This window comes from Microtus oregoni, unplaced genomic scaffold (genome assembly GCF_018167655.1).
Source record: "Microtus oregoni isolate MIOR12 unplaced genomic scaffold, Mior012 000016F_ref0000370, whole genome shotgun sequence".
Taxonomy (NCBI): Eukaryota; Metazoa; Chordata; class Mammalia; order Rodentia; family Cricetidae; genus Microtus; species Microtus oregoni.
This window is the reverse complement of record NW_024543075.1, coordinates 37,138,746-37,165,896: the sequence shown is the minus strand read 5'-3', so window position 1 is coordinate 37,165,896 and position 27,151 is coordinate 37,138,746. Positions and strand designations below refer to the sequence as shown.

At 36.1% G+C, this 27,151-nt stretch overlaps 2 protein-coding genes across 3 annotated transcripts; one reads left to right on the top strand and one right to left on the bottom strand.

Annotated features, from left to right (window-relative positions):
* Nucleotides 1-2: 2 nt before the first annotated feature.
* Nucleotides 3-947, top strand: LOC121457713 (olfactory receptor 481). The gene has a single exon (XM_041666657.1). It carries the CDS (start codon nt 9-11, stop codon nt 945-947), a length of 939 nt encoding a protein of 312 aa, XP_041522591.1. The 5' UTR covers nt 3-8.
* Nucleotides 948-16,852: 15,905 nt separating this feature from the next.
* On the bottom strand, nt 16,853-19,589 carry LOC121457678 (olfactory receptor 491). 2 transcript variants are annotated; one of them, XM_041666598.1, is made up of 2 exons: nt 19,572-19,589; nt 16,853-17,779 (listed from the first exon to the last, which is right to left on the bottom strand). In XM_041666598.1, exons 1-2 carry the CDS (start codon nt 19,587-19,589, stop codon nt 16,853-16,855), a joined length of 945 nt encoding a protein of 314 aa, XP_041522532.1. The 2 variants fall into 2 exon arrangements, with proteins under 2 accessions (XP_041522532.1, XP_041522533.1); XM_041666599.1 differs by lacking the exon at nt 19,572-19,589 and having other exon boundaries at nt 16,853-17,785.
* Between the last annotated feature and the right edge of the window lie 7,562 nt (nt 19,590-27,151).

Genomic DNA, 27,151 nt, shown 5'->3' with positions numbered 1-27,151 from the left:
GTGAATGAATGGAAACTGAAAATGACACCATGGTGACAGAATTCATTATTCTGGGACTAACAGATAGTCCTACACTACGTGCCATCTTATTTGTGTTTTTTCTACCAGTTTATATAGTGACTTTATTGGGAAATATCAGTATAATCCTTTTAATTCGAAGCAGCCCACAGCTTCACACTCCCATGTATCTGTTCCTCAGCCATCTAGCCTTTGTGGACATTGGCTACTCCACATCGGTCACACCCATCATGCTCGTCAGTTTCTTAAGAGAAAAGACTACTATCCCTCTCTCTGGTTGTGCAGCCCAGCTTGGCTCTGATGTAGCTTTCGGAACCACAGAGTGCTTCCTGCTGGCTACCATGGCCTATGACCGTTATGTGGCCATCTGTTCTCCTCTGCTCTACTCCACTCAAATGTCCCCAGCAATCTGCTTTTTCCTGTTGGGGGCCTCTTACTTGGGTGGATGCATGAATGCCTCATCGTTCACAGGCTGTTTTGTGAACCTAAACTTCTGTGGCCCAAACAAAATCAACCATTTTTTCTGTGACCTCTTCCCACTTGTGAAACTCTCTTGTGGCCATGCTTATATTGCTGAAATATCTCCCTCCATATCTTCAGCATCTGTCCTAGTGAGCACACTGTCTACCATCATTGTGTCCTATGTTTATATCCTACTGTCAATCATAAGGATGCGCTCTACTGAGGGAAGGAACAAGGCATTCTCCACCTGCACTTCCCACCTCACTGCGGTCACTTTGTTTTATGGGACAGTATTAATTGGATATATGATGCCAAAGTCAAGCTATTCAGCTGATCAGGTCAAAGTGGCTTCTGTGATCTACACAGTGGTGATCCCCATGTTGAACCCTCTAATCTACAGTCTGAGGAACAAGGAGGTTAAAGAGGCTATGAAAAAATTAATGGCCAGAACACATTGGTTCCCTTGAAGTAAATCAGAAAAAACTCCATGGATAATAAAATAAATGACATGAAGAACATAGGCAAGTGATATTTCCATAATTTTATCCATACCCTGAACACTTATATAGTTAGAAGCTCCTGTACATACAGAAATTTGATATTTATTTCCATTAATAATTTAAAAAGTGTGATTTACACAGACACCTGTGCCATCAAAGTGAGATGTGGATTTTCTTAAAGGTATGAATACTTCAGAGGATAGTTTTTAACTTTAAATATTTCCTACTTTCTAATTTTGTAGTATTTTTGTATAGACATATTTCAAAGTGTGAAACACTTTCATTTTTTCCTATTTAAAATAACACTTATGAGTGAAATTTCCAGTAGATATGTAACAAATGGTATTCTGACCAGTTAGGGTTTCAGGTCACCCCCCCCTTTTTTTTCTTTTTTTATTGAGAAAAGGAGAAAAAAAAACAAGTTTCCACCTCCTTCCAGCCTCCCATTTCCCTCCCCCTCCTCCCACCCTTCTCCCCCTCCTCCCACCCTTCTCCCCCTCCCCCCACTCCTTTCCCCCTCCCTCTCCAGTCCAAAGAGCAGTCAGGGTTTTCTGCCCTGTGGTAAGACCTAGGACCTCCCACCTCCATCCATATCTAGGAAGGTGAACATCCAAACTGGCTGGGCTCCCACAAAGCCATCACATTACGTAGGATCAAACCCCCGTGCCATTGTCCTTTGCGTCTCATCAGCCCTCATTGTTCGCCATGTTCAGAGAGTCCAGTTTTATCCCTTGCTTTTTCAGTCACAGTCCAGCTGGTCTTGGTGAGCTCTCAATAGATCAGCTCCACTGTCTCAGTGGGTGGGTGCATCCCTCGTGGTCCCGACTTCTTTGCTCATCTTCTCCCTCCTTCTGCTCCTCATTGGGACTTTGCCTGGAAACAACCTAGATGCCCTTCAATGGAAGAACGGCTGAAGAAAGTATGGAATATCTACACATTAGAGTACTACTCAGTGGTAAAAAACAATGACTTTTCAAATTTTGCAAGCAAATGGATGGAAATAGAAAACACTATCCTGAGTGAGGTATCCCAGACCCAAAAAGATGAACATGGGATGTACTCACTCATAATTGTTTTCTAGCCATAAATAAGGGTCACGGAGTCTACAATAGGTGAATCTAAAGAAGCTAAGTAAGAAGGGGAACCCAAGGAAAAACATATAGTTATCCTCTTGGCTAAGGGAAGTAGACAAAATTGCCGGGGAGAAAATTGGGATCTTGGGGTGGGGTGGGTTGGGGGTAAGGGGAGATGGGGAGAGAAAAGTTAGAAAGGAAGGAGGTCAGGCCTTGGGAAAACAGGAGGATTGGGATAAAGGAAGGTTGGACAGGGGAGCACGGAACCACAATTCTTAGTTAAGGGAACCACTTTAGGGTTGGCAAGAGACCTGACCCTAGAGGGGCTCCCAGGTGCCCAAGCTGAGGTCCCCAGTTAGTTCCTTGGGCAGTTGAGAATAGGGAACCTGAAATGACCCTATCCTTGAGCAATACTGACGAATATCTTGCATATCATCATAGAACCTTCATCTGGTGATGGATGGAGATAGAGACAGAGACCCACACTGGAGCACTGGACTGAGCTCCCAAAGTCCCAATGAGGAGCAGAAGGTCACCCCTTTTTAATGGTGAATGACTCTTACCCCTTATATGATGAATGACTCCTAACTTCTGAAAACAGTAAGCATAGTGTCTCAGAAAAATTATGTTTATTTTCCTTTAATTTGGTACAGAATGAAAAAGAATTATGATCCCTCTATTTTGCCATTACAAGGCACAAACCAAGCTATAGAAGAAATTGAATAAATCTCGCCCAGATCTGCTGACTGAGGTCTGCATGCGTAGGTATTAGAGTATAATTTAGAAGTAAACATTGTTCTAGATGATGACAATAGGATGGCGAAACTGTCTTTGTACACTAGCAAACAGATAGGAAATCATGGCTTAGAGAACGTCCTTGTCATTCTCTTCTAACCTCTCAAGGAGATATCTATGGTCACCGATTACCCAACTCAGGATCAGTTTGTCTGTGACAGTTCCTCCCTGAAGCTCTTCTAACAGTGATTTCTGGTTAACACTTCGGTGAATGCAATTTTATTAACACAGTTGTAGTGTTGGACAAATTCTGTGAAGGTATGGAGTCACTAAAGCACAAACTGACTTCTTGTCCTTGGACTTTTCACTGGCCAGATCTAGTACATAGATGTCCTCATCTCCTGGAAGCTGCCTTGGAATTTCACTGCTTATTGTTCTGAAATTTGTTCATTTATACCTCTCTTCTTATATCATTATGGACCTCGACATTCACCAGTGCAGTAATTCTAGGGCAGAAGCCTGCACAAACATACATAGCCTGTGGCACTCTAGGGTTGACTTCCGCCTGAGAAAAGACTTTCAGCATCATGGTGGAAATATGAACTATGCTGGATGAAGATTTTTGTTCTCTGTTTCTGGTTATCCTCATCTTTCTGTCCACACTTTGCTCTCAGAGGCAATAGTATTTCTGTTCTCAAATGTAATCTTCCTTAGAGAACAGACAGACTTCTTCATTGATCTTTGTTGCAAGATTCACAAACCCAGTGTGTTTTACTGAATTGACTGTATCTCTCACTAATGTTCCTTTTCATCTCTGTTCTTAAGATATACCACCTCTTTGTAAAATGACATTTGCTTTTGTCATTGCTGTGACCCAGTACATGAAAGAAACAACTGAAAGGAGTGGGAGTTATTTTGGTTCACTAGTCCATGCTAGCGGGAAAGCAGGACCATTGCAATGTCTGGTCTGACGTCCCAAGAGCTTATGACTTATTGTGTCATGGTGAGACAGGAAGCAGAGATTTTAGGGCACAAGGAGAAGCTAATATCACCTTGAAGGTGTGCCCCCCAACAAAAGCTAGGTCACAGTCCAAGGATTTCATAGTCTTCTCTCCAACACAGTTCCACCAGCTAGGAATAAGTATTCAAACACATAAGCTCTGGATGTGGGGGGAAATGGAACATAGCATTTTACATCAAACTATAAAATTCCTGGTACTCTTATAGACATGGATGGATCTTACTGCATGGCTAATCTACCTCTATCCTTTTACTTCCTTCAAAAGAAAGATATGAGACATACGTATCTCATTGGTATCTGAGTCTTTTTTGTTTGGAAGATTAAAATTGTCTCAACTTATTATTATAGTTTTATACAGAGATATGACTCATGTGTTTAAACTCTAAGGATTTTAACCTTTAATTAACCTAGCCCTAAGGGCTGTGGATAGAGCTGGCATTGATAGGCCTTTATGGAAGTGGGCAGATTCATGTTTTTCTTCCTTGTTTGGATTAAGTGTGAAAGAGGAAGACATTACCTGTGCAAACAGAAGAACTGATGCTACAAAATGCAGTTTGTGTAGATGGTCAGTTGTTTTCATATGTTTTGTTTTGGTTTTGGTTTGTTGCTGGAGAGTCAGCCAAAAGTCTTGTGGATGCTACCTAAGCACTCTACAACCAAGTCAAATCCCTAACCCTGTTTTTACTCTCTGAGATATAGACTTTGATCCTCACCTTCTACTACTGTACAGACATTTGGGCATTCCAAAAGAAATTATCTCTTTATTCCTTTCCTTAACATCTGGCCCAAAGCAGCCAAGAGTGCCGAAAGTGTGCATACTTTCAAGAGAAAGACAGTGATGGATTATGGTGCAGGTTGGGGATGAACTGTTCCTAAAATATGCATGGAGGACTTATAATTCTCAGGAATATTGAATGTTGCTATATTTGGGAACAGATTAATTGCAGAAATTTTTTAAAGGACAATAGCTACTGTTGTAAACTAGATGCTCCATCCAGTATGATTAGGGTTCTGGTTTTGGATGCAAACACCCCAAAGGATAAAACCATGCTAAAAGAAGTCACAGATCTGGATGTCGCTGCTGTATGCCAATGAATGCCAAAGATTAAAATTCAAAAAGGTAGGGGAAAGACATGGAGCAGATTCTCCCTCAGTACCCTGAAAAGAACCAGCCCTAACAATGCTTCACTCTTGGACTCCAAGCATCCGGAAAGACAAGAATGCATATTATAAGACACCTAGCTCATGGCACTTGGCTGTAGCAGCCCTAACAAATAAATACAGTTGCATGTTTAGTTTATGCTGGAGTTTCACTGTCAACTATTTACTCCTGGAAGAGAGAGGTATGGAGGCTTGAATAGTACCAGGAACACATTCTTAAAAGTTGCTTTCTTTGAAAATAAAGGGCAAAACTAAAAAGACGATCGGCAGCAATGAAAAGAATTTTACCCGAACAGACTGAGTCAATAAATAAGAATCAAAGATGATAACTCTACTCCCAGTGAAAGCAATAAAAACTTCCCGCATTGTGTGTGTGTGTGTGTGTGTGTGTGTGTGTGTGTCTGTCTGCCTGTCTGTGTGAGAAATCTCTCTTATGATTTGTAAGATTTCTAGTTAGAAGATAGGGATTCAAATTTGGAATTATTTGAAATCTTTTCTTGTTTTCCCTGTTTTCAAAACTTCCTGGCCTATATAAATTTCAGTAAAATTTCCCTCCCTTAAAATTGATAGGGACGTATGGTACATAAAATTTCTCAAGTTCCTTTAAATATAGCAATGGGTTAATGCTTAAAAGTTTAAGGGATGGAGATAAATTCCTAGGGTTGACAAAATCCTTGTATATTATTATTGGGGCAATAGTGATAGCAGGGCATGCAGTGCTCAAAACCACAAGTCTGCGTGTTCAGGTTTATGTGTGTGATCATGTGATCATTTCAGTAAAGACTTGCATAAAGGTTTATATTTTTTATCATTTTAAATTGACTCTACAAGCTTGTTTACAACGATGTCAGCTACTAATCCACACAAGGAAAACTGCTAACCATTTCTCAAAATGGCTGCCTAATCTCTCTTAAACCTCAGTGAGTTTACTATATATGAATTCTAGAGTTTGCAATCCATTGCTTTCTTTAATTGATTTTTATTTAAAAATACTGTTTTTTCAATAATGTAAGTTTATTGATAATGAATTTTTAACAGGTTTGTTTTTGTCAAAAATTCCTGTTTGCACCCTTAATTTGGAGTATTTTGAATTTTTGAACATTTTGTTTGAACTAGAATGCTGTGTTAGCAGCGAAAATATTTTCACACAAAATTTCATTGAAGTCTAGTTTCTATCATTTCTTTTCATTGCAACCTATCATTTTTAAAAATTTTTGTTTAGTATAGAGAGTACATATTTCATCTTCTGCAAGCTTTTGTCTCTCTTGTTGTCTCTGTCTCTTTCTCCTACTGCTTTTTTATAACACTGACATTTAAATTTAGCTGCTAAGTGATAATTCTACTACTGAACTTGAACATCTGCCTACATTCCTGTTTTGGTTTCCTGTAGTTTCTACAATTTTCCTAAATGTAAACTGTTCTCATACCATGTTTGAATTTTTCAGACTTTAAAAATTTTCTCACCTCATGTTCTTTTATTAATTTGGAGATTTACTTGTGACTGTCTTCAAACATACCTTCTCCCTCATGACCTCCTATTTTGAACTTCAAGTATCTATGTGTTAGATCACTTCACATCTCTTAGAAAGCTCTTGGACTACTTAATTTTCATCCTGTAATATTTATTTATTTTTCAATTGACACATCTTTCACCTACAAATCCCAATTTCTGTTTTTTGATTGAGTGACACAGCTATCAAATTCCTCAAATATGCTTCATTCCTCAGATCCAGTTTCACCCTTTTCTTTTTCTTTCAACCCCATTTTATTCTTCTTTTGCTCTCGCCTTCTTTGTCTTTCCTTCCTTCCATTTTCAGCGTGTGTGTATTTGAAATGTGTTTTCTTTATTACCTCTATTTCAGTCTTCAAGTCTTGAACTGTTTCCTTCACCTGTTTGCTTTTTCTTGGTTTTCTTTGAGGGATTTATTAACTGTATATAAACATATGTAAATCAAGACTGTATATCAATGTATCTAAACTTGACTAAATCTTTGCCAGATTAAACTGGCAATTTTTGAATGATATACTTATCGGTTAAATCCTCATGTTTGAGTTAATGAAAATGAAGGCATTTATTTATAAAACTTTTTCTTAAATGTCTTCATCACAGCCTTGATCTAGCAGCAGCAATACTATCCAATTACTTTCCTGGAGGATGGGAACTACACTGCAGTGACAGAGTTCATTTTATATGGTTTAACAGACAACCCCATCCTTAGATCAGCTTCCCTGGTTTGTTACACTTTCTTTGAATGCTTACAAAATGCTTATTCTGTCAGCTATCATTAATGTTAAAGATACACAATTTATCATTTGTTCCTGTTGAGTGCACCACAGTGCTAATTAAAATAAACAGCTCTGTCATTATTTCAACAGAAGCCTCAATGGTATAAAACATGCACATGAGTGCAATATTGCACTCACATAACTAACAAGCATAGATGGTGCCTTGTTTTACATGAATGTTCTCACACCATGCAATTCTTTATCAGGTGGTAGGTTATCAGTGAAACCAGTGTTGTTGGCTTGTTTGTAGCACATCACACATGACTTTGGTTTTTGTTTTTGATTTTTGTTTTATCACCAGTACTCAAGTTCTTTTGATAGTCTAAGCCACTTCTCTTTAGTTTTATTGTCAAGATCCTATATTACAGGATAGATACAACACTTGCCAGATTTCATTTGTAACCCCATCCCCTGGATTAGTCTAACATCTGAAATATGAGAATCACTGTACACCATTCTAGAATGCATGGATATGTAAGAGAATGAATAAACAGATCTATTGGCAAGAAGATGGGATTTGTTTCTGAAACAATAAGGTAGATGGGGAATGGGAAGTAAACATGTTCATCATCTACATGTGACAGTTGATTGCATCTATTCTAAAGATGTTAGAGTTTCAAATGAATATAGCCAGGTTGGCTCCCATGTGCACATGAGGATGAGGTTTATGACCATGAAGTCTTTCTAAGAATTTCTTCTTCAAGCCTTACTGTCAAACTTAGAAACTTGACTATCTTCCAGGAATCTATTTCTGTTGCTGTTGTTGTTTACTTGTTTTCCTTGGTCTTTGCAAGCTCAGGAATCAGACTCAATTTAAACTAGGAATTCAACTTTTGGTCCCAACAGGAATTCAGACTAATCAGAGATGAGTTCCCTGTTTTTTCTATGAATGTCCTAATTACATCATTATCAAATGCTTATACCATATCTTAGATTCTTATGGGTTCACAAAACCCATACATCAGAGGCAACTTTTGTTTAAAAGAACATTTCCACCAAATTCAACCCCTAATTACACCCTGTCATTTCTCTTACTGAATACAGAGATAACCATAGTTTTTAGGTTTATCTCAGAATAAGCTGGTATTTAACCTGCCACATCCTGAAGCCTTGTGATAGATGTCAGTAATTTTCACATTGTTGGAACAAATACCCAATGGTACAGAATCTAATGGTTTATTCTTAGCTCAATAGTTTTGAGATCTCTATCCCTTATGAAGTATCTCTGTGCATGTGTATCTGTACTTTTACATCACCAAAGGAACACATGGTTAACAAAACCCTTTACTTTGTGATCAATAAAGAGAAGAGACAAAGAATATTCTGAGTACCAGGGTCTCCTTTATGCCATGCCTCTTTTAAACTAAAGAGGGTTCATTAGGTTCCACCTCTCTGATTCTAGATCTTTCTCAACAGCACTAAGGGACAGATATTTAACAAACACATGAGATTTTGGGGGACAGTTAAGATGCAATATCTAACAAGTTAATGATAAAATATTTGAAAAAATATAACAATGACTCCAAACTATTTTCAGCAGATTGTTTTATATGAATTAATATATACTGTTAATTAAAAAATTTATTTGATTTTATTAAAAAGAACTTACTATGACCCTGTTTTTCATATGAGAGGATTCAACATGCTGATCACCACACAGATGAATGTGACAGTGCCATAGAACAGAGTAACTGCAGTGAGGTGGGAGGTGCAGGTGGAGAAGGCTTTGTGGCGGCCCTCAGTGGAGCACATCTTCAGGATGGTGATGAGGATGTAGGTGTAGGAGATGGCTATGACAAGCACTGTCACCACTATGACAAATTCAACTGTGAATGATAAAACCACTACAATGACACTGACATTGGAACATGATAATTTTAATAATGGAGCCAAATCACAAAAAAATGAATAACTTCATTTATGATATATACATATATGGTATAGCCAGATATAAAATGTGGTAGCAAATTTATAGGTGAGTAGTGATACATACTAAGTATTCATATAGTAAGCTATACTTAAGAACTCTCAGGCATAATCAAAAAATTCTTCCACAATAATCATATAATAAAAATTATTTTTCAGTTGTATTTATATTTTAAATTAATTGCCTACTTTGAAGAGACAATTGATTGTGTAATTTTTAAAACCTGTATCCATTTTCAATAATAACTACCCCTTAAGTGTGTACAATCACTATAGTTGGAATCTAGTGCATGTAGAGAGAAAAATGACAAGTTGGAGCAGACAATAAAACTGCTGGAGAAATTTTTATTGTAGAAGAATCATTTATTCAGATAGAAATTTCACTTTCATAGACATTAGATCTGTTTTTCAATCCTCTGATGCCGACTTTGACTGTTTCATGTGTAAGGAATAAGATATTGCTGGATAATATGCTGTCCTAGGAAATATTTTAAATTATGAGAGTAAAATCCAGAACCTTTGTAAAATTCATGTGCTCTATCTGTAAGCCATAGCCCCAGTGACCCCTGAAAACCTTTGCTAATGTTTGTATGCTGAGGATGACCATATTTGTTTACCTTTCTCTCCCACTTATTTCTTTACACTCAGAAACAGCATCATTGGATCAATTCATTTCCGCAGAAACATAAGAGTATCTTCTCTCTCTCCTCTTCTGTGGTTCTACTTTGCCAGAAAGTTTGTAGATTTGAGACTGTTCATTGTGTCTCTACTTCAAGCTGACCTCTTTCACAAGAGATAGTGCCAGTAAGATGGCAATTTTATGTGTCATTATGGTTCTCAGATGTTTGATCCAATACCAATGCAAGTAAGCATTGGATGATGGGGAAGCAATTAGCAACTACCACTCACAGATGATACATATTATCTTACAATGTGAACAGATTTATCTGATCACTTCAAAGCTTTAAGTATTAGCACTACTGAAAAAGTCTGCTTCCAGCATGGCCTTGGACTCCCTCAAGGCTGCAGCATCATCTCCTGCTGGTATATTCACATTCATCACCAGCAACATGGATTTTAAACTGATAAGTTAAGCAATTTCAAAAGAAAAGTTCCCTTTCCTTCTGGTGTAGGAGGTCCTTCTGTCTTTGTGTTGCTTTCATTGGTTAATAAAGAAACTGCTTTGGGCCTGTTAATAGGGTAGAACTTATGTAGGCAGAAAAGACAGAACTGTATGCTGGGAGAAAGAAGAACTGAATGAGAGATGCCATGAACTCACTGCCAAAGATAGACATGCTGAAACTTGGCTGGAAGGCCACAACCTTGTGGTGATATACAGAATAATGAAGATGGGTTATATTAATATATAAGAGTTAGCCAATAAGGAGTTAGAGCTAATGGGCCAAGCAGTGATTTAATTAATATAATTTCCATGTGGTTTTTTCAGGGCTAAGCGAGCTGGGTGGCCAGGACAAACAAGCAACTCATCCCTGCAACATCCTTCTGTTTCTCCTTGTGTATGGAAACTTTATGAAGCCGTCATAAAAATCTGTCGAGAGAGATTGTATGCATGATTGTGTGTCTGTGTATACATTTATATACATACACATATGTGTATTTATATATGGGTTTAGACTTACTTTTCTGGGGAAGCCTCATATCACAACCTACTAGATTTTGATTTCTATTCCTCAAACCCTAATTCAGTCTATGTGTATCATTCACAGGATGAATTTAAATATATTACATTTTTTCTAAGCCTCTAAACTTTTGGATTGGGTAATACTTTGTTTTCTTGATTGTTATTTTAAAAATATTTGTATATTCTGTTTATTAATCCTCTGTCATATGTATTGTCAACAAAGTTTTCTTTTACTTTCTGGGCTTTCTTTGCACTTGACTGATTGTTTCATTTGCTGTGAAGAATTCTTTTTAGATTTATAAGGTTCAACTTGTCAGTTTTTGGTGTTAATTTATAGAAATATGGAGTCCTATTTGGAAAGTCAGTGACAAAGTCATATTCTTATCCCAGGCCTGTGATCTGACATAATTCTCATTTCAGCTTTGATAATGTCACATACATATATTTATCTCAAAAGGTTAAGTTTATCTACTAAATTTTAGAGCTCTCCCATCAATGTACAAGATAAGAAATATATTGGAATTCAAACATGAATGTATATGGTTCACAATGTGGCTTGCTATTATTGCTCAGTCAATTAACATGCTACTATTAAGAGTTAGTAAAGCCGGGTAGTGGTGGCGCACACCTTTAATCCCAGCACTCAGGAGGCAGAGGCAGGCGGATCTCTGTGAGTTTGAGACCAGCCTGGTCTACAAGAGCTAGTTCCAGGACAGGAACCAAAAAAGCTACGGAGAAACCCTGTCTCGGAAAAAAAAACACACAAGAGTTAGTAAGATTAATATATACATATATTATGTGGATATAGAATAGTTAGAAGGAGAAATGGGACTAATATGAAGAAAAATAAATACATGGGAGAGGGTAATTGAGTTAAGTATGATCAAAGTAGATGAGATACCTGAATATAACTGTCATGAAACCTATGGTTTTATGCAGCAAATATAATCTGATAATTTGTAAACAAAATGAAAATATAATGCTATATATTACTGAACACATTCAAGGCTGGTATATGTGTGTCAAGTTCTGTGTTCTCATAGCCAAAATACACATAAAAATAGGCTCCCACAAACTTTATTGACAGTAGTCATTGTTAATAAAGGAGCCTTATACAGGAGGTAATATGTTTCCTCTAATAGCAGACTCAGGAAGTTGTAATTTACTGGTCTTCTGCTCTCATTTAACAGGCTACTAGTATTCTGTATTTACCATTTACCTTGGTTTCAACTAACATAAGATTATAGCCTTGGAAATTAACTGCTTATACAGGAAAAAGTTTTGGGTAGCTAAAACTAGCTTAAGGGAGAAAAATTCTCATCTGGGCACCATGCTGGGGTCAAAAGCATGATTTTCAGAAGACATTCCTTTTAACTCAACCAGCTAGACACTAATGTAAATCAAACCCACAGGTTAGTATAGCTCCCAATGCTGTGTTCCCAGTCACAGGGTACTTCACAGCTTTATCCCTTCTGAGACACAAGGTGCCTACTTACCAGATCCACCAATTTCTTGTGACTCTGTGAAAATACATACTTGATATTATTGTTACAGCCTATGGAATTGTTAACTTGTCTGTAGCCTATATAAACTGAAACCTTTGTGGAGATCATACATTACCCTTAGTCTTATGTAGAAAGGAGTGGCGGGATGCGTTCCTGCCACCCGGCTCCCGGCTGCCTGGCTAGCTTATGCCCTGAAATAATTACACAGAAACCATATTCATTTAAACACTGCCTGGCCCATTAGTTTTAGCCTCATATTGGCTAATTCTCACATCTTGCTTTAACCCATATTAGTAATCTATGTAGCACCACGAGATGGTACCAGGAAAGATCTTAACCTGCATCCATCTCAGAGAGGCATGCTATGTCGTCTGCCTCACTGCCTTCTTCCTCCCAGCATTCTCTTCTGTCTACTCCACCTATCTAAGCTGCTGTCTTATCAAAGGCCAAGGCAGTCTCTTTATTTGACACATGAAAGTAACACATAGAAAGAAGATCCACCTACATCAATTGCCCTTTTTCTGTTTAAACAAAAAGGAAGACTTTAATTTTAGCATAGCAAAATTACATAGAACAAAACAGTTACCAAGCAAGAATTACAGTTACAATATTTATATCTACTTTATCTTTTATCATAACTAAGGAAAACTGTAACTATCTATATATTCTTCAACTCCATGAAAAACTCCATATGAATATAATACTACTTAAGTAAACAAGAAATAAGCAACTTCCAAACTCTTGAAATGACAGAGACATCTCACTGTCTGGACAGTCACCCAAAGTTCCTCTGTAGCATTGGGGCATCTATCTTCGGCCTTCAGGCCCATAGTATCCAGCAGACTCTTCCATGAAGCAGGAAATTTCAAAGACAGTTTAGTCACTTTTTCTCTGTATCTTGCAGCACGTCTCGCAGACTCTTTCATGAAGCAAGAACCCCAAAGGATTATCACACCTTTAAGCAAGTTTAGTAGTCCTCTCTCTGCCGGTTCTCTGTGTCCAGTTTATGCAACAGTCCAGGCAAGAGCAGTTTCTTACCCAAATGGCTAACAAACTCCATAAGTAGCCTCTTCAATGCCCATCTTCCTCTTGAAGTAGATTGGTGTTGCCAGGAGCAGACGTGTCTCATTGTCATGAAAAACCCTGTTATTAAAACATTTTAAATGTCATATTCTGCAGTCTTTGAAAGATATGAAGAATACCTATCTAACTGAAATGTCTATATATATATCTAGAAAATCTAACTAATATGACTACAAGCTTTACTATTATCAATGATTATCCATTAGCAACCTATATTCCCTAATTATACATTATATTTTTAAATGAACTACACAATCACAATACCTTAGTCAAGATCAGAAATAATGGACTACTACACAGCAGAAAAATTAATGACATCTTGAATTTTGCAGGCAAATGGATGGAACTAGAAAACATCATATTGAGTGAGGTAACCCAGACCAAGAAAGCCAATTATCACATGTACTCACTCATAGGTGGTTTTTAAACATAAAGCAAAGAAAACCAGCCCACAAATCACAATCCCAGAGAACCTAGACAACAATGGGGACCCTAGGAAATACTTACATAGATCTAATCTACATGGGAAGTAGAAAAAGACAAAATCTCCTGAATAAATTAGGAGCACGGGGACCATGGAATAGGGCTGAAGGGGAGGGGAGAGGTAGGGAGTGGAGCAGAGAAAAATGTAGAGCTCAATAAAAATCAATAAAAAAAAATTTAAAAAAGAAAAAAAAACAAATAACAAAATTGACCTTAAAATCCATACCAATGCAAATTATTCATATCTATAGCATATCTTCCTTTAAATGTAAAAATATGAACAATATTTGGTTATATGGGCATAGTTATTCCTCTCCAAACTTCTTCCTGCTGTACAGGGGCACTGTTAATCAGATCTTTTATGGTGTAACCTGTGTGCCAGGGTCATCTCAGTTGGCAGTTCAGCGAAGTAATTTTGTGAGGGTGTTCACAGCAACCTTTCAGGAGGACGTGGTCTATCATACTATATTGGGATAGAAGCAATCCACAGGGTCTCATCCTCTGTGAAAACAAAAGAAGACCTTCTCTCCAAAGCATCATATCCTTAGACCCAAATTCCGAAATCATAATACCCTTTTGATATCCATTCTGGTTTAGCTTGGAAGCCCATATAATGAAATAACTCTCTGTACTTAGCTCCTTCACAGTCAAAAATTTTAAAGAAAACACAATAAAATATATAATCCAGACTTTTTGTGAATTTTTTGTTTTTATGTGGCTTATTTTTTTATTTTTAGTCTATAACTATCTTTACCTTAATGTGTGTCTAGATGAGGGCATTGGATCCTCTGGAACTGGAGTTACAGAGAGCTGTGAGCCACCATGTGAGTGTTGGGAATGGAACCCAGGTCCTCTGGAAGAGGAGTCAGTGCTCTTAATCCCTGAGCCATCTTTCCAGGCAATATTTATTTGTTTATTTGTTTGAAGAGAATTGTGCAGAAGACATACCATATATGTCTTTGGCATATGTATATGTATGCCAAAGGATAACATTCAATAGTTGGATATTTTCTCCCACCATGTGAGCTCCAGAAATCACACTCTTGCTGTCACATTTAGGAATGGTAGTAAGAACCTCTACCTGAAAAGTCATTTTCACAGGTAAATTATCATATTTTACATATTAACTTTAATGATGATTATGTACCTTCTACATTTAAACTTAAGCATCAAAATTCCTCTAGAAAAGGAAACACATGGGTTTATATGATTTTGTAATAACTTGGAGTCATATGAGGATTTGAGCATTTTGGTATCTGCACAATACCTGTTGCTTAATAAATGCTCAGTAAACAGTCAAGCTGAATTGAATTATCTCAAACAACACTAGGAAAACATGTACCTCAGTGAAATGAAAGATGCTTGTCTGAAGAGAGAAAGCCTATCATTCCCAGGTCACGTACCTCTATTTGACTATAGCACTCTCCTCCATAGCTAAGAAGTGGAATTTCAGGCCAACTACCTAAAAGGGAAATACAGACTTTTGTACATTGCCTGATGGATCAAATGTGATATTTGAGCATCAATGTGTGTCAATTCTTTCCCTATATTTTCTATTTTCTTTATGTTTGTTTATTTTTTTCACTTTATTTGTGTTTATCTATGTGTATGAATTCAGCTCATCAAACGTGGTGGTAAGCACTTCTGCTCAGTGATCCATTTTCATGGCCTAACTTTATTTTCAGTGTTTCTGAATTTTAAATAAGGTATTGAACTATGAAAAATGAAAACATGAAATTCCTATGCAGTACCTCATATTTTTCTGCATTTAATTTACCTTGTTTCCTTTCCGTCTTGCTTAGAATCTTTCATTGAAATGTACTGTAGGGTTTCACTCAGTAGTAACGTATGAAAAATTTCCATTTGACTGGCTACTTCAAAGTATCTCCAAGCCCTAACATCTTTTACCTTATCACACTGAGGAACAATCGTTGGAGTCTGAATCAGCCTTTCTGGTGCCATAATCAGTTGTTACAGCATTTAATTTGAAATACCATATTATATTAAATTTGTCCCACTTTTTCCTAATAAAAATCATACATCTACAAAATATAGTCCTTTCCACAAGGAAAAAGTATGCAGTATGGTCTGTGACAAATGTCTTTCTTTTGCCCGCAAGTTTTACTTTACAGTTCTATCTAGGCCCAAGAAAATATGACTGTGGAAAGACATTTGACTTCAAGATCCAATTATCTAAACATAAAAATGAATTTATAATGGGAATAAGTGGAGTTTTCCAAGATTTACACTTCCCCCAGTGTTGGTATAACATAGAATATCTCTGCGCATGATTTCTCTAAAAGACTGATGTAGTGTATCTTTGATCCAGTCCCTCACATCATTTTCAGTTTCCATGTCACTGTACTGAATGTGGAGAGAGAGTATAAATACAGTTGATAAAAGATAGAATTAACAGCCTTGAACACACACTGATTGGATAAACTATTTGATCTCTTGCACACCAGTTTCTCACTGATATTTCTCATCTGTGAATTAGGGGAAGATTTTAATGTCAGGTCAGCAGACTTATTGTAAAAATTAATTGTAGAAGTAGAGATTTTAGAAGCAGGTTCTCAATGTTAATCTAGTAGCTACTTATATACCTAAGTGTGATAATCTAACTACCTCCTTAGAAAAGTTATTTGTAAAATAAAACTAAAGATGTCATTTCACTAGGTTATTGTTTTTGTATGTAGAACAAATTTAGAGCAATATGGCACACAACAAAGGCAAACTGTTGTTTGGTACATGAATTTTGAAAAGGAAAATTTATTGACATCTGTAGGAAATCCATACTTAACACAAAAAAATTTAAAGACTTTAAGATAGCCTCTAAATGAACAAAGATTAAAAGTGAGATTTAGAAAAAAAACAAGATGTTAATTTAAATACCCTGTGATGGATGCTGAGAGTGACATGTATAAATGAAATAATTATGTCTCTTCAATGAATAGATTCTATGAATATATTCTTACAGTTGCCTTCCTCAGGGCCTCCTTTACATCTCTGTTCCTCAAACTGTAGATGAGGGGATTCAACATGGGGATCACCACTGTGTAGAACAGAGATACCACCCTGTTTTGCTTAGTTGAGTAACTAGACTTAGGCATCACATAAATGAAGGTGATGGTCCCATAGTAGAGAGTGACTGCAGTGAGGTGGGAGGTGCAGGTGGAGAAGGCCTTGTGGCGGCCCTCAGTGGAGCGCATCTTCAGGATGGTGATGAGAATGTATATGTAGGAGACGGCTATGACAAACACTGTCACTACAATGATGGATCCAGCAGAGATGGAGGGAATTATTCCAATAATGGAGACATCTGAACAGGACAGTTTCAACAAAGGGGAGAAGTCACAGAAGAAGTGATCTATCTGATTTGCTCCACAGAAAGATATACTCAGCAAGCAACCTGTAAATGTCCAAGCATTCACACAGCCACCCACATAGGAAGCCCCAACTAAGAGAAAGCAGATCTGGGGAGACATATGTGTAGAGTAGAGTAGGGGTGAGCAGATAGCTACATATCGATCATAGGCCATGGCAGCCAGCAGGAAACACTCAGCTGTCCCAAAAGTCACAACAGAACAGAGTTGGGCTTCACAGCCATGTACAGGAAGGGCTGTTCCATGCACAATAAATCCTATGAGCATTATAGGTGTAACTGATGTAGAGTAACCAATGTCAACAAAAGCCAGATGGCTAAGGAACAGGTACATGGGGGTATGGAGTTGAGGACAATTTCTTACTAAATTAATTATGCTGATATTTCCTACTAAAGTGACAATGTATATTACAAGAAAAAGCACAAAGAAGATGACACAAAGTATAGGATCATCTGTTAACCCCAAAAGGATGAATTCTGTCACTTTTGTGTAGTTTCCAGGCTTCATTTTCTTTGTGAATTGTCCCTGAGGAAAATAAAATGTTCATTTGTTTAATATGCTCATTCTATACAGTCCAGGTTGCATATGACTATTCCCTAGACTCAACCAGGTCTTCTTTATCCCAACGTTCACTTACTAAGGGTTTTTTTTTTATCATAATTGAGGGTTTTATTTCTTTGCATAAATGAAGAAGATTGTACCTCACTCTCTGATATGTCATATGATATCTCTTGAAAGTGCTTTGCCATCCTTCTATTAATAGGCAGAACTGTTTCCCATGCTCCAAATCCATTTCCCATGGCATACTGGAATTCTCATCATGCTCCATGACACATTGAAATCCTAGACACACCTCACTAACTTTCTTCTCGTCCATCCTATTTTACAACCACTCCTCCTGTAATATGTATTTAGGGAATGATACTGCATCTAGCCAGCCAGTTGTATCTGAAATTTGGCAGATTCTGGCCTGTATCAAAAATAAGGAATTTGCCACATTTCTCTCCAAGGTCTGTTCCTTCCAGATGTAAATTAAAATGGCATTAACACATTATGAGTAAACAATTTGATAGTAGTATTTTAACTGTACATTTTCATATAAAAATTCTGTGACCTCATAAATAATTGCAAACAAGTTTTGAGAATGGTCTGATGAAACACTACATAGATATTAATTTTGTGATTATTATTCAATTCAACAGTGACAATTTGATGAAAGGTTATCTATTTCTTTTGTATCTTCACTTGCTCTCCGCCCTTTCTCTCAGAACTAGGAACACTATTATATAAAAGAAGCCTCAGTTTAAATATTAATATTATTTTCTCTTACTTTTCTTAAGGTAGTAATTCAAAAGAAGTATGTGTGTTCAAAATTAAGTTTATTTTTCTGCCATGAAGTAATGAAAATGTTAAACTGATTTGCTAAGTATCACTCATTAATTGTTTTGTATGTGTACTTTGATGCATTTTTATTAGAGTTCCATGCCTTCTCTGTTTAGTCACTTCATTGTGACAAGCACAAGATTCTAGTGTTTTGGAGCAGTCCTAAGACAGCATAAACAACAATAAATAAATTTATTCAGAAAAGAAAACAAACTGCTAAAACAGCTATACTAAAACCTCAATAAAAATTAAAATGTTATAATATTAATGTGAAAGTCACAGAATAAAAAATAATTCTAAACCATTTCAGTCAAATATGTGGCTTACGGGTTAAAAGTACTTTACTGCTGTTTCAGAAGACTTGGGTTCCATTCCCAGAAACCACATCTGTAACTCCTCTTCCAGGGGTTCCAAGGTCTTCTTCTGACCTCATGTGATGCACATACACATGTGCAGAAAAAATACTCTTGCACATAAAACACAAATCTTTAAACTTTTAATAAAAGTATTTTAATTAGGAAGTTTTCAGTGCAAGAATCTTAATTTATTCACACCTCATGGTAGTTAGTCCAACTACATAATTATACATTTCAGTATAATCTATTGATTACAAATTTTATCAGCTTGTGTTTTCTTTCAGCTAATGAAAAGTTTATTCTATGGGGAAGGTCAGGAAGAATCACCACAATTAATCTTAGATATTGATGTGCAGGATTTGGTCAGGTAGGGATGGTGGATGCAGTATTGAATCCTTAATTTTCAAAACAAATCACAATTCATTGAGTCATTTTAATTTGGGGTCATATATAATAGTGTCTTCATTTAGATTATTACACTCAAGTTAATATTACTAATAAAATGCTTCCCATCTTCTGAATCAGCTTCATAGCAGAAATACTGCACCAAACACATAAACTGAGAATGCCATAATCCTTCCTCAGTTACATCTTGAAATGCACCTCCCTGCTACGTTGCTATATATGCTTTCTCACAGTTCTGTTTCCTTCAAAAATTGTGTGTGAGAGAGAGACCTGCTATTTTTAAAGGGAAATGGAAAAGGAGTGGATTTCAGGGAATTCGGGGAGACAGTGAGGAGTGGCAAAAGGATAAACTGGTGGGGATGTAATGATTGAGAGAATAATTAAAAACCCAAACAGAGCCGGGCGATGGTGGCGCACGCCTTTAATCCCAGCACTCGGGAGGCAGAGGCAGGTGGATCTCTGTGAGTTCGAGACCAGCCTGGTCTACAGAGCTAGTTCCAGGACAGGCTCCAAAGTCACAGAGAAACCCTGTCTCGAAAAACCAAAAAAAAAAAATACCCAAACAGAATTGTGTTACTATGATGCCCAGTTTCTTCCCAAGTCTCTTAGTTACAGCAGTAATAAAGATATGAATTCATTCTAACTGGATTGTTGCAGCTCTTAAGAATTTTAAAACAAGCTGGGCAGTGGTGTCAGATGCCTTTACTCCCAACACTCAGGAGGCAGAGGCTGTCAGATCTCTGTGAGTTTGTGGCCAGCCTGATCTACAAGATCTAGTTCCAGGATAGGCTCCAAAGCTACAGAGAAACCTTGTCTTGAAAAACCAAAAAAAAAAAAAAATAAAAAAAATAAAAACATTTACCAGAAATAATCAAACATGGTTATTAAGTAGCATGAGAATGTATTAATTCCTTAAATGTTTTCAAATGTTTTCTTCATAGCTAGTAATAATGTTGTTCCTCTGATAAATGGACTGGGGTCTTGAACTGGGGAACTGTAAAATGCAGTGAATCAACAGCTGCTGTCCATTAAAGAATGTAATCCATCTCTTTACTGATAATCCTTCCTTAGACATCTTCAAATTATTTTAATAACAGGCACCCTACATTGCTTGATATGTTATCATTTATGAAGCTGTTTTAAATATTATCAATTTTGCATCACTATTTTAATGGTACAAATCATTCATTTTTCCATATAAAATCCTTAAATGATTGTCCACACAGTGTAATTTTGTTGTAAAATTAAAAGAATTGTTTTATAAAATTAAAAGAAATACTATCTATACAATTTCCAGAGGTATTTGATCATATGCCAAGATTAAGCAACTTCTAAATTTATATAGATATAAAATATTGATGGACTTTTAACTATTTATTATGTTAATGAGATGTATTATTTAATTCATACTTAGTAAAATTTTCACCATAAATCTAAAGAAAAGTAGGAAGAACAAAGTCTGATATTTCCTTTGTTCCTAAGTAAATCATTCATATGCATGAACCCCTGCTACGTTTTGCCCTCTTTCTCTTTCCATTTGAAACTGAAAGTATAAAGCTCTCATTGGCAAACTTGCTGTTTGAATCAGGTCAGCAACTGTGACCCTGTATCCATTCCCTGGACTCATTAGCCAACTATGTAGATAAATTGAGTACAGGAGTGTGAACCAAATCCAACCAAACATCTGCTCTTTTCCTTCAATTCCTTTTTCATAGTCTTTAGTGCTCAAACGTAGCCAGGGTTTTGTCACAGACCATTCATATTACCTTGGGCACCCTTGAAAGAATGATCCAGGTGAGTCAGGCCTATCATTGCACAGTGACTCTTGCATGAACAAGCTTTCCGGAGGAATCAAGAACTAAAACCAGTGAATTAGTTCTGTTACTTTCAAATTCTTCTTTAACTAATAAAGTTCATGTGTCTCATACTTACCTTTTAGAAACAGAACTGTTGATGCTGAATTTCAAAGAAAGGTCTTTGAAGTAGACACATCCCATCTATCCTTATAGTTGAAAAGTCTACCCTAGGAACCATGACTGCAACACTTGATGAAGGAACATACTTATGAGGTGAGGATGATGGCAGGAGCCTGTGTGGTGGTTAATGTCAACATGGCAAAGTCTCTGGGGCTACTGCTATTTGTCCCTTTGAGATAAAAGTCCATGGGTTTGTTGTACATAAATGACTTATGGAACCAGGTGGCTCATTAAGGCCTCTCTCTAGGACTTGTTTAATATTTACCACAGCAAGATATAACAAATTTTATAACAAAAATAAGCTCCACATTTACCTTGACTCTAGTTCCAACTCTTCAATATGTATTTAATGATAAGGATTTTATATTGCCATCTTTAACATTGCCATTATGTATCTTGGAAAAATTGCATGGAAGTTGAGTTTTAAATAACAAAACTTTTAAAAAGATCATTCCCATTATCATATCAGAAGGAAGAACATGAATACCTTGAAAATGAAATAAAAAATAAGATTATAAGAGGTTTGAATGAGTGGAACAGTGTGAGAGTGTCACCTCATGAGCAGTTGATGTGGGATTCCCCTCTGTATGCTGTGCACATGTTTTATTACCATTAGTTAATAAAGAAGCTGTTTTGGACAGTGACTTAGCAGAGTAGAGAAAGGTGGGAAATCTGAGCATAGATAGAGATAGAGAGAGAGCAGGCAGAGTCAAAGAGAAACCATGCAGCTGCTGAAGGAGAAAGATGCCCACTGGAAACTTACCTTATTAGTAGATCACAATCTCATGATGATACACAGATTAAAAAAAATGGGTTAATTCAAGATTTACGAGTTAGTACAAATGTACCTGAGTCATTGGCCAAACATTTTTTATAATTAATATAGTTTCTATGTGATTATTTGGGTCTGAGCACTCAGAAAACAAATGAACGGTCTCTGCCTACAAATGGCATACCAACGTGGGGACTCTACATCCACATAAAAATTGAGAAAGCTTGGGAAAGAATTCTAGATACAAAAGCACAGAGTTAAGCACAGATTCTTGGTAACCACATTTTTTTTCAGATAGACTCTGTTTCCTGGCAGCAAGCAGAGGCATGACTCCTTTAAGAGAAGTCTTCATGACTCAGTGTTAATGGCAAAACAATTTCATTGCTTCTTTAAGAAATGACTTCATAGTTCAAGCTGGCAGAATAAATTTTGATTCTTTCAGGAGACCCTGTACTTAAATGGGGCTTGTGAGTAGAGTGCTACAAGTTGCTTAATGGCAACATTTACTTCCTGGGTCCCTGGAGCTTGGGCAATGAGAATGGCTAGTGGAGATGGTGAACATACCTCCACCATCTTGGACTGGTCAGAGCAAGCGGCCAAGACTGCAGAGTTGGTCCTAGCCATTCCCGCTTAGCATTTTCTAAATAAAAAATTGCTCCTGGTTAGAAAATGATTACATATATGCAATAAAGACAGATTCAAATGAAAAAGACCTCTGAATGTGTCACAGTGTTGCATAAATATATGTAGACTTTGGAAAGAGAGGAAAAAGAGTTTAGACAGCTATAAAAAGAATTAAATGGTTTTAAAAAGCAAAACAAAGTCTTTAAAGAGACAGATTACAGACAGTCATAGACTAAAGGAGTAAAAAATTAAGCAACATAAACATAGAATATACACAGAGAGTTTGTATTATGTATATTATTGTGTTTTCTTTGAATTTTTTGCAGAGAGATATTGGATTTTGTAGGGCTGCCAAGCTAAACCAACACATATATTTTAAAGGTTTCTTGACTTCAAAATTTTAGTCTAAGAATATGTTACTTTGGAAAAGAGGTTCTAGTTTTGTTTCCACAAAGGATGGGAACTCGTGGATTCCTTCCAGGCTGATGTGATTTGATGAAACAAGACCCCCAAAAAATCCAGGTGGGAAATCTGAACACACACGCATATATATATATATATATATATATATATATATATATATATGTCTTTATGATGATAATTATGCAAAGCATTTTATACATACTGAACCTTAAAAACAACTTTACGATATAAATGCTTTCATTATTTTCATTTTTTTAAACATGAAAGAACTGTGATTTTCCCACTTCCAGTGCTGTCCACTGAACTTTCTACATTAATGTTGACCTCATTATCTGAAGACAAAAGTCCCCTAGTAAATACAGATATGCTCACCTCATATGCAAGCACAGGGAAGCAGCCTAAAATAAGAGAAGCTAGAATTCTGTGCATACTCATTTGTCTCTTAATGACCAGATAGAAAGTGCTTTCTGAGATTCCAACATGTACCAGTATAATTTGTTTGATCTTGCTCCATCAGTGACTTGAGTTATGCAATCAGAAAAATAGACTTTAAGGGATTGATGGAAATATCTTACTTGCAAGAATGCATAAAGGAAATTTAATAAAAATAAATATACATATTCACTACACTTTGGAATCCATAAATCTCACTAAATAAAAATATTAAATTTCCTAATGATCCCTGTATATTACTATTTATAAGATACAGATTAATAAAATATTAATGTAGTCTTAGGACAGTAAACTTAGGAATCTTCATATTTTGGGTAATCTACTACATTACTAATGGAGATAAGTATGACAATCTATGAATGAATATTGTAATACCAAGAACAATCATTTTAAAAAGTAATGTGAAAATTTGTACCTAAAATATCAATAGAAAAATTAGAGTAGATTCAAAAATTCAAGTAATCCATAAGAAGTGATAAAATGTAATAAAATTTAAAAACTTATAAAGAGAAGCAGCATCATGTCTAGTGGCAAAATGGTGATTTATGTCCATCAATGTTTGGGTAAATAGTACATGACTTACTCTTGCTGTTTTCACAAAACAGTAAAGGTATGTTCCAGGATTCATGAAAAATAATAAAGAATAATGAATATATGTGAAAAATAAGTCAAATTCCCTATTTTTGTGCTGCTTTACATGTAGTAAGTAGCAAAAATATTATAAAATGTTATATTATTATGATAAAAATACAACATATATGTAAATAATTTATGTGTAATTGTTAACACAGAAAAGGTGCAAAACCTATTTAAGGAGAAATGTATGTAAATGTATAAAATTACTTACCAAAATTTTGAAGACAAATACCATTTGTTAAGTACAAAGAGATATATTATGTTTCTGAACATTAAGTACCAATATTATCTAAGTGTCAATTTCTAAAATTGCTCTATTTTAGGACACTCGGGTTCTAAGTCAACACTCACTCTTTGTGTAAATCAACAAGGTGATTTTGCTATCATGCACAAAATAATTAGAATTAGTGATAAAAATGAATAAAAGAGCAAAATCAAATAATTTGCTTCTTATAAATTTAAGACATACCAAATTATTAAATTAATGTTGACAGTATGGCATTGGTGAGAGGACATGTATGTACATCAATGGAACAGAAAAGATGGTTCAAAAATGGTCTCACATGATCTATATTATTCATGGTAAATTTAAGAGTTAATTAAATATTCTGACATAAATTGACTATGGATAAAACTCATTTTCTCTATTCTTTATAAATAGATATATAAACTCTGTTATGTTGAACATTGCTTTATAATAAAACTAATTCTTTTATTACATTGATTTCTTTATTATCTTCAGGATCCATCACAGCACAGAGGTAGAATTCCAAGGAAAACTTGGGGGAGTTAATTCTTTCCCTCTACCATGTGATCTCAGGCACTAAAAATATGTTATCAAGCTGGATAGCAAGTGCATTTATCCATTCTGATACCTTTATAAATTTAATATAAATCTAATAAATTTTTCTTTCATGATACATTGCATCAGTAGTAGAAATATCACACAACATTCTGTATAATGTCATATAATCACTAGCACACTGATTTCTATGACTCCAAACAACCCCTGAAGGGACCCTAAATATATATATGATGTATTTCATGATGCACTACATCAGAGGGACACAGAGGTATTACGTAGGCATATCCTGCCCATATTGCCAGTGCAACACTATCAAAACTTTCATGAAGAATGTGTTAAAACACAAAGTTGCTTGCTTTTTCCACTGTATGGTGAAGTTTGCCGTTGACTCTTTCATATATTGTCATTATCTTCTTCTTCTCCTTCTTCTCCTCCTCCTCCTCCTTCTTCTTTTCTCTTTTACCCTCTCCCCCTCCTCCTCTTTCTTCTTCTTCTTCTTCTTCTTCTTCTTCTTCTTCTTCTTCTTCTTCTTCTTCTTCTTCATCTTCTTCAGAAAGGGATTTTCAAATTCCAAAGAGACAATCTATTTTGACAGGGAAGGAATGGGAGACAGGGTAGGCATGAGGTAGGAGCAGAAAACTGACTTATCTCATTTCATCCACACCAAGAAAGACCCTTAAAATGAAGTGGGAACAAAATGTATCTTGAATACTTCCCTAGATGGCATATTTATTACTGCCAGACTTCACATCCTAAAGAATTACAACCTTTCCTTTTTAAAAAATATTTATTTATTATGGATACAATACTCTGTTTTCATATATGTCTGCATGTCAGAAGAGGACACCAGACCTCATTACAGATGATTGTGAGCCACCATGTGGTTGCTGGGAATTGAACTCAGGTCCTTTGGAAGAGCAGGCAATGCTCTTAACCACTGAGCCATCTCTCTAGCCCCCAAACTACAACCTTTCTAAACAGGTCCATTAGCTAAGGATCAAGTAGCTTTCTTTCTGTGACTTGCTCAGTCTGATTTTTTAAATAAGTAAGGAAAACCTTCTCAATGATGGCAGGATGTACACTAAGCTGGACCCTCCCACATCAAACACTAATCAAAACAATACATCATAGACTTAACGCCAGGCCAGGCCCATAAAGGCATTTTTTAAACTAAGACTCTTATTTCTCAGATCTGTCTAGATTTATATCAAATTAACAAGAGCCAACAAGTACAGTGGCTCAATACTTTTAATCATATTTTGCTTGAGGAATGGTGAGTGTGTTGCAGGGGATCTTCTTAGTTGGTCCCAGATGCTTAACCCCAAAATAATCACACAGAAACCATATTATTTGCAATACTGTTTAACCAATAGCCTAAGCATATTTTTGACTAAGACTAACACATATCCTAAACTAACCTATCTCTATTAATCTGTGAATCGCCATGTGGCTGTGGCTTTCCGGCTAAAGTCTGGCATTCATCTCTGGTGTGGCTACATGGTTTCTCCATGACTCTGCCTTCTCTCTCCCAGCATTCATCTTAGTTTTTCCTGCCTAGCTCTGTTCACCTATAGCTCTGCTATATGCCCAAAGAAGTTCCTTTATTAACAAATGGTATTTACAGCATACAGAGAAGAATCACACATCACCTCCCATTTTCTGTTAAAATTAAAAGAAAAGTTTTAAATTTCACATAGAAAAATTACATATAACAAAACAGATTTCAAGCAAGAATTATAGTTACAATATTAATGTCTAATTTATCTTTTATTATAACTAAGGAAAACTATAACTATAAATTACTCAACTCAATCAAAGACTCCAGAAGGATATAATATTACCTAAGGAAACAGGAGGTACATTGTAAGCAACTTCTAAAACTCTAGAATTGACAAAGACATCTTGATGCCTGTACAGTCACCCAAATTTCTTTTGTACCATGTGGGCATCCATCTTCAGCCTAAAGTTCCATAATATCCAGCAGACTTTTCCATGAAGCAGCAAATTTCGAAGACAGTTTTGCCTATATTGACAGTTTGT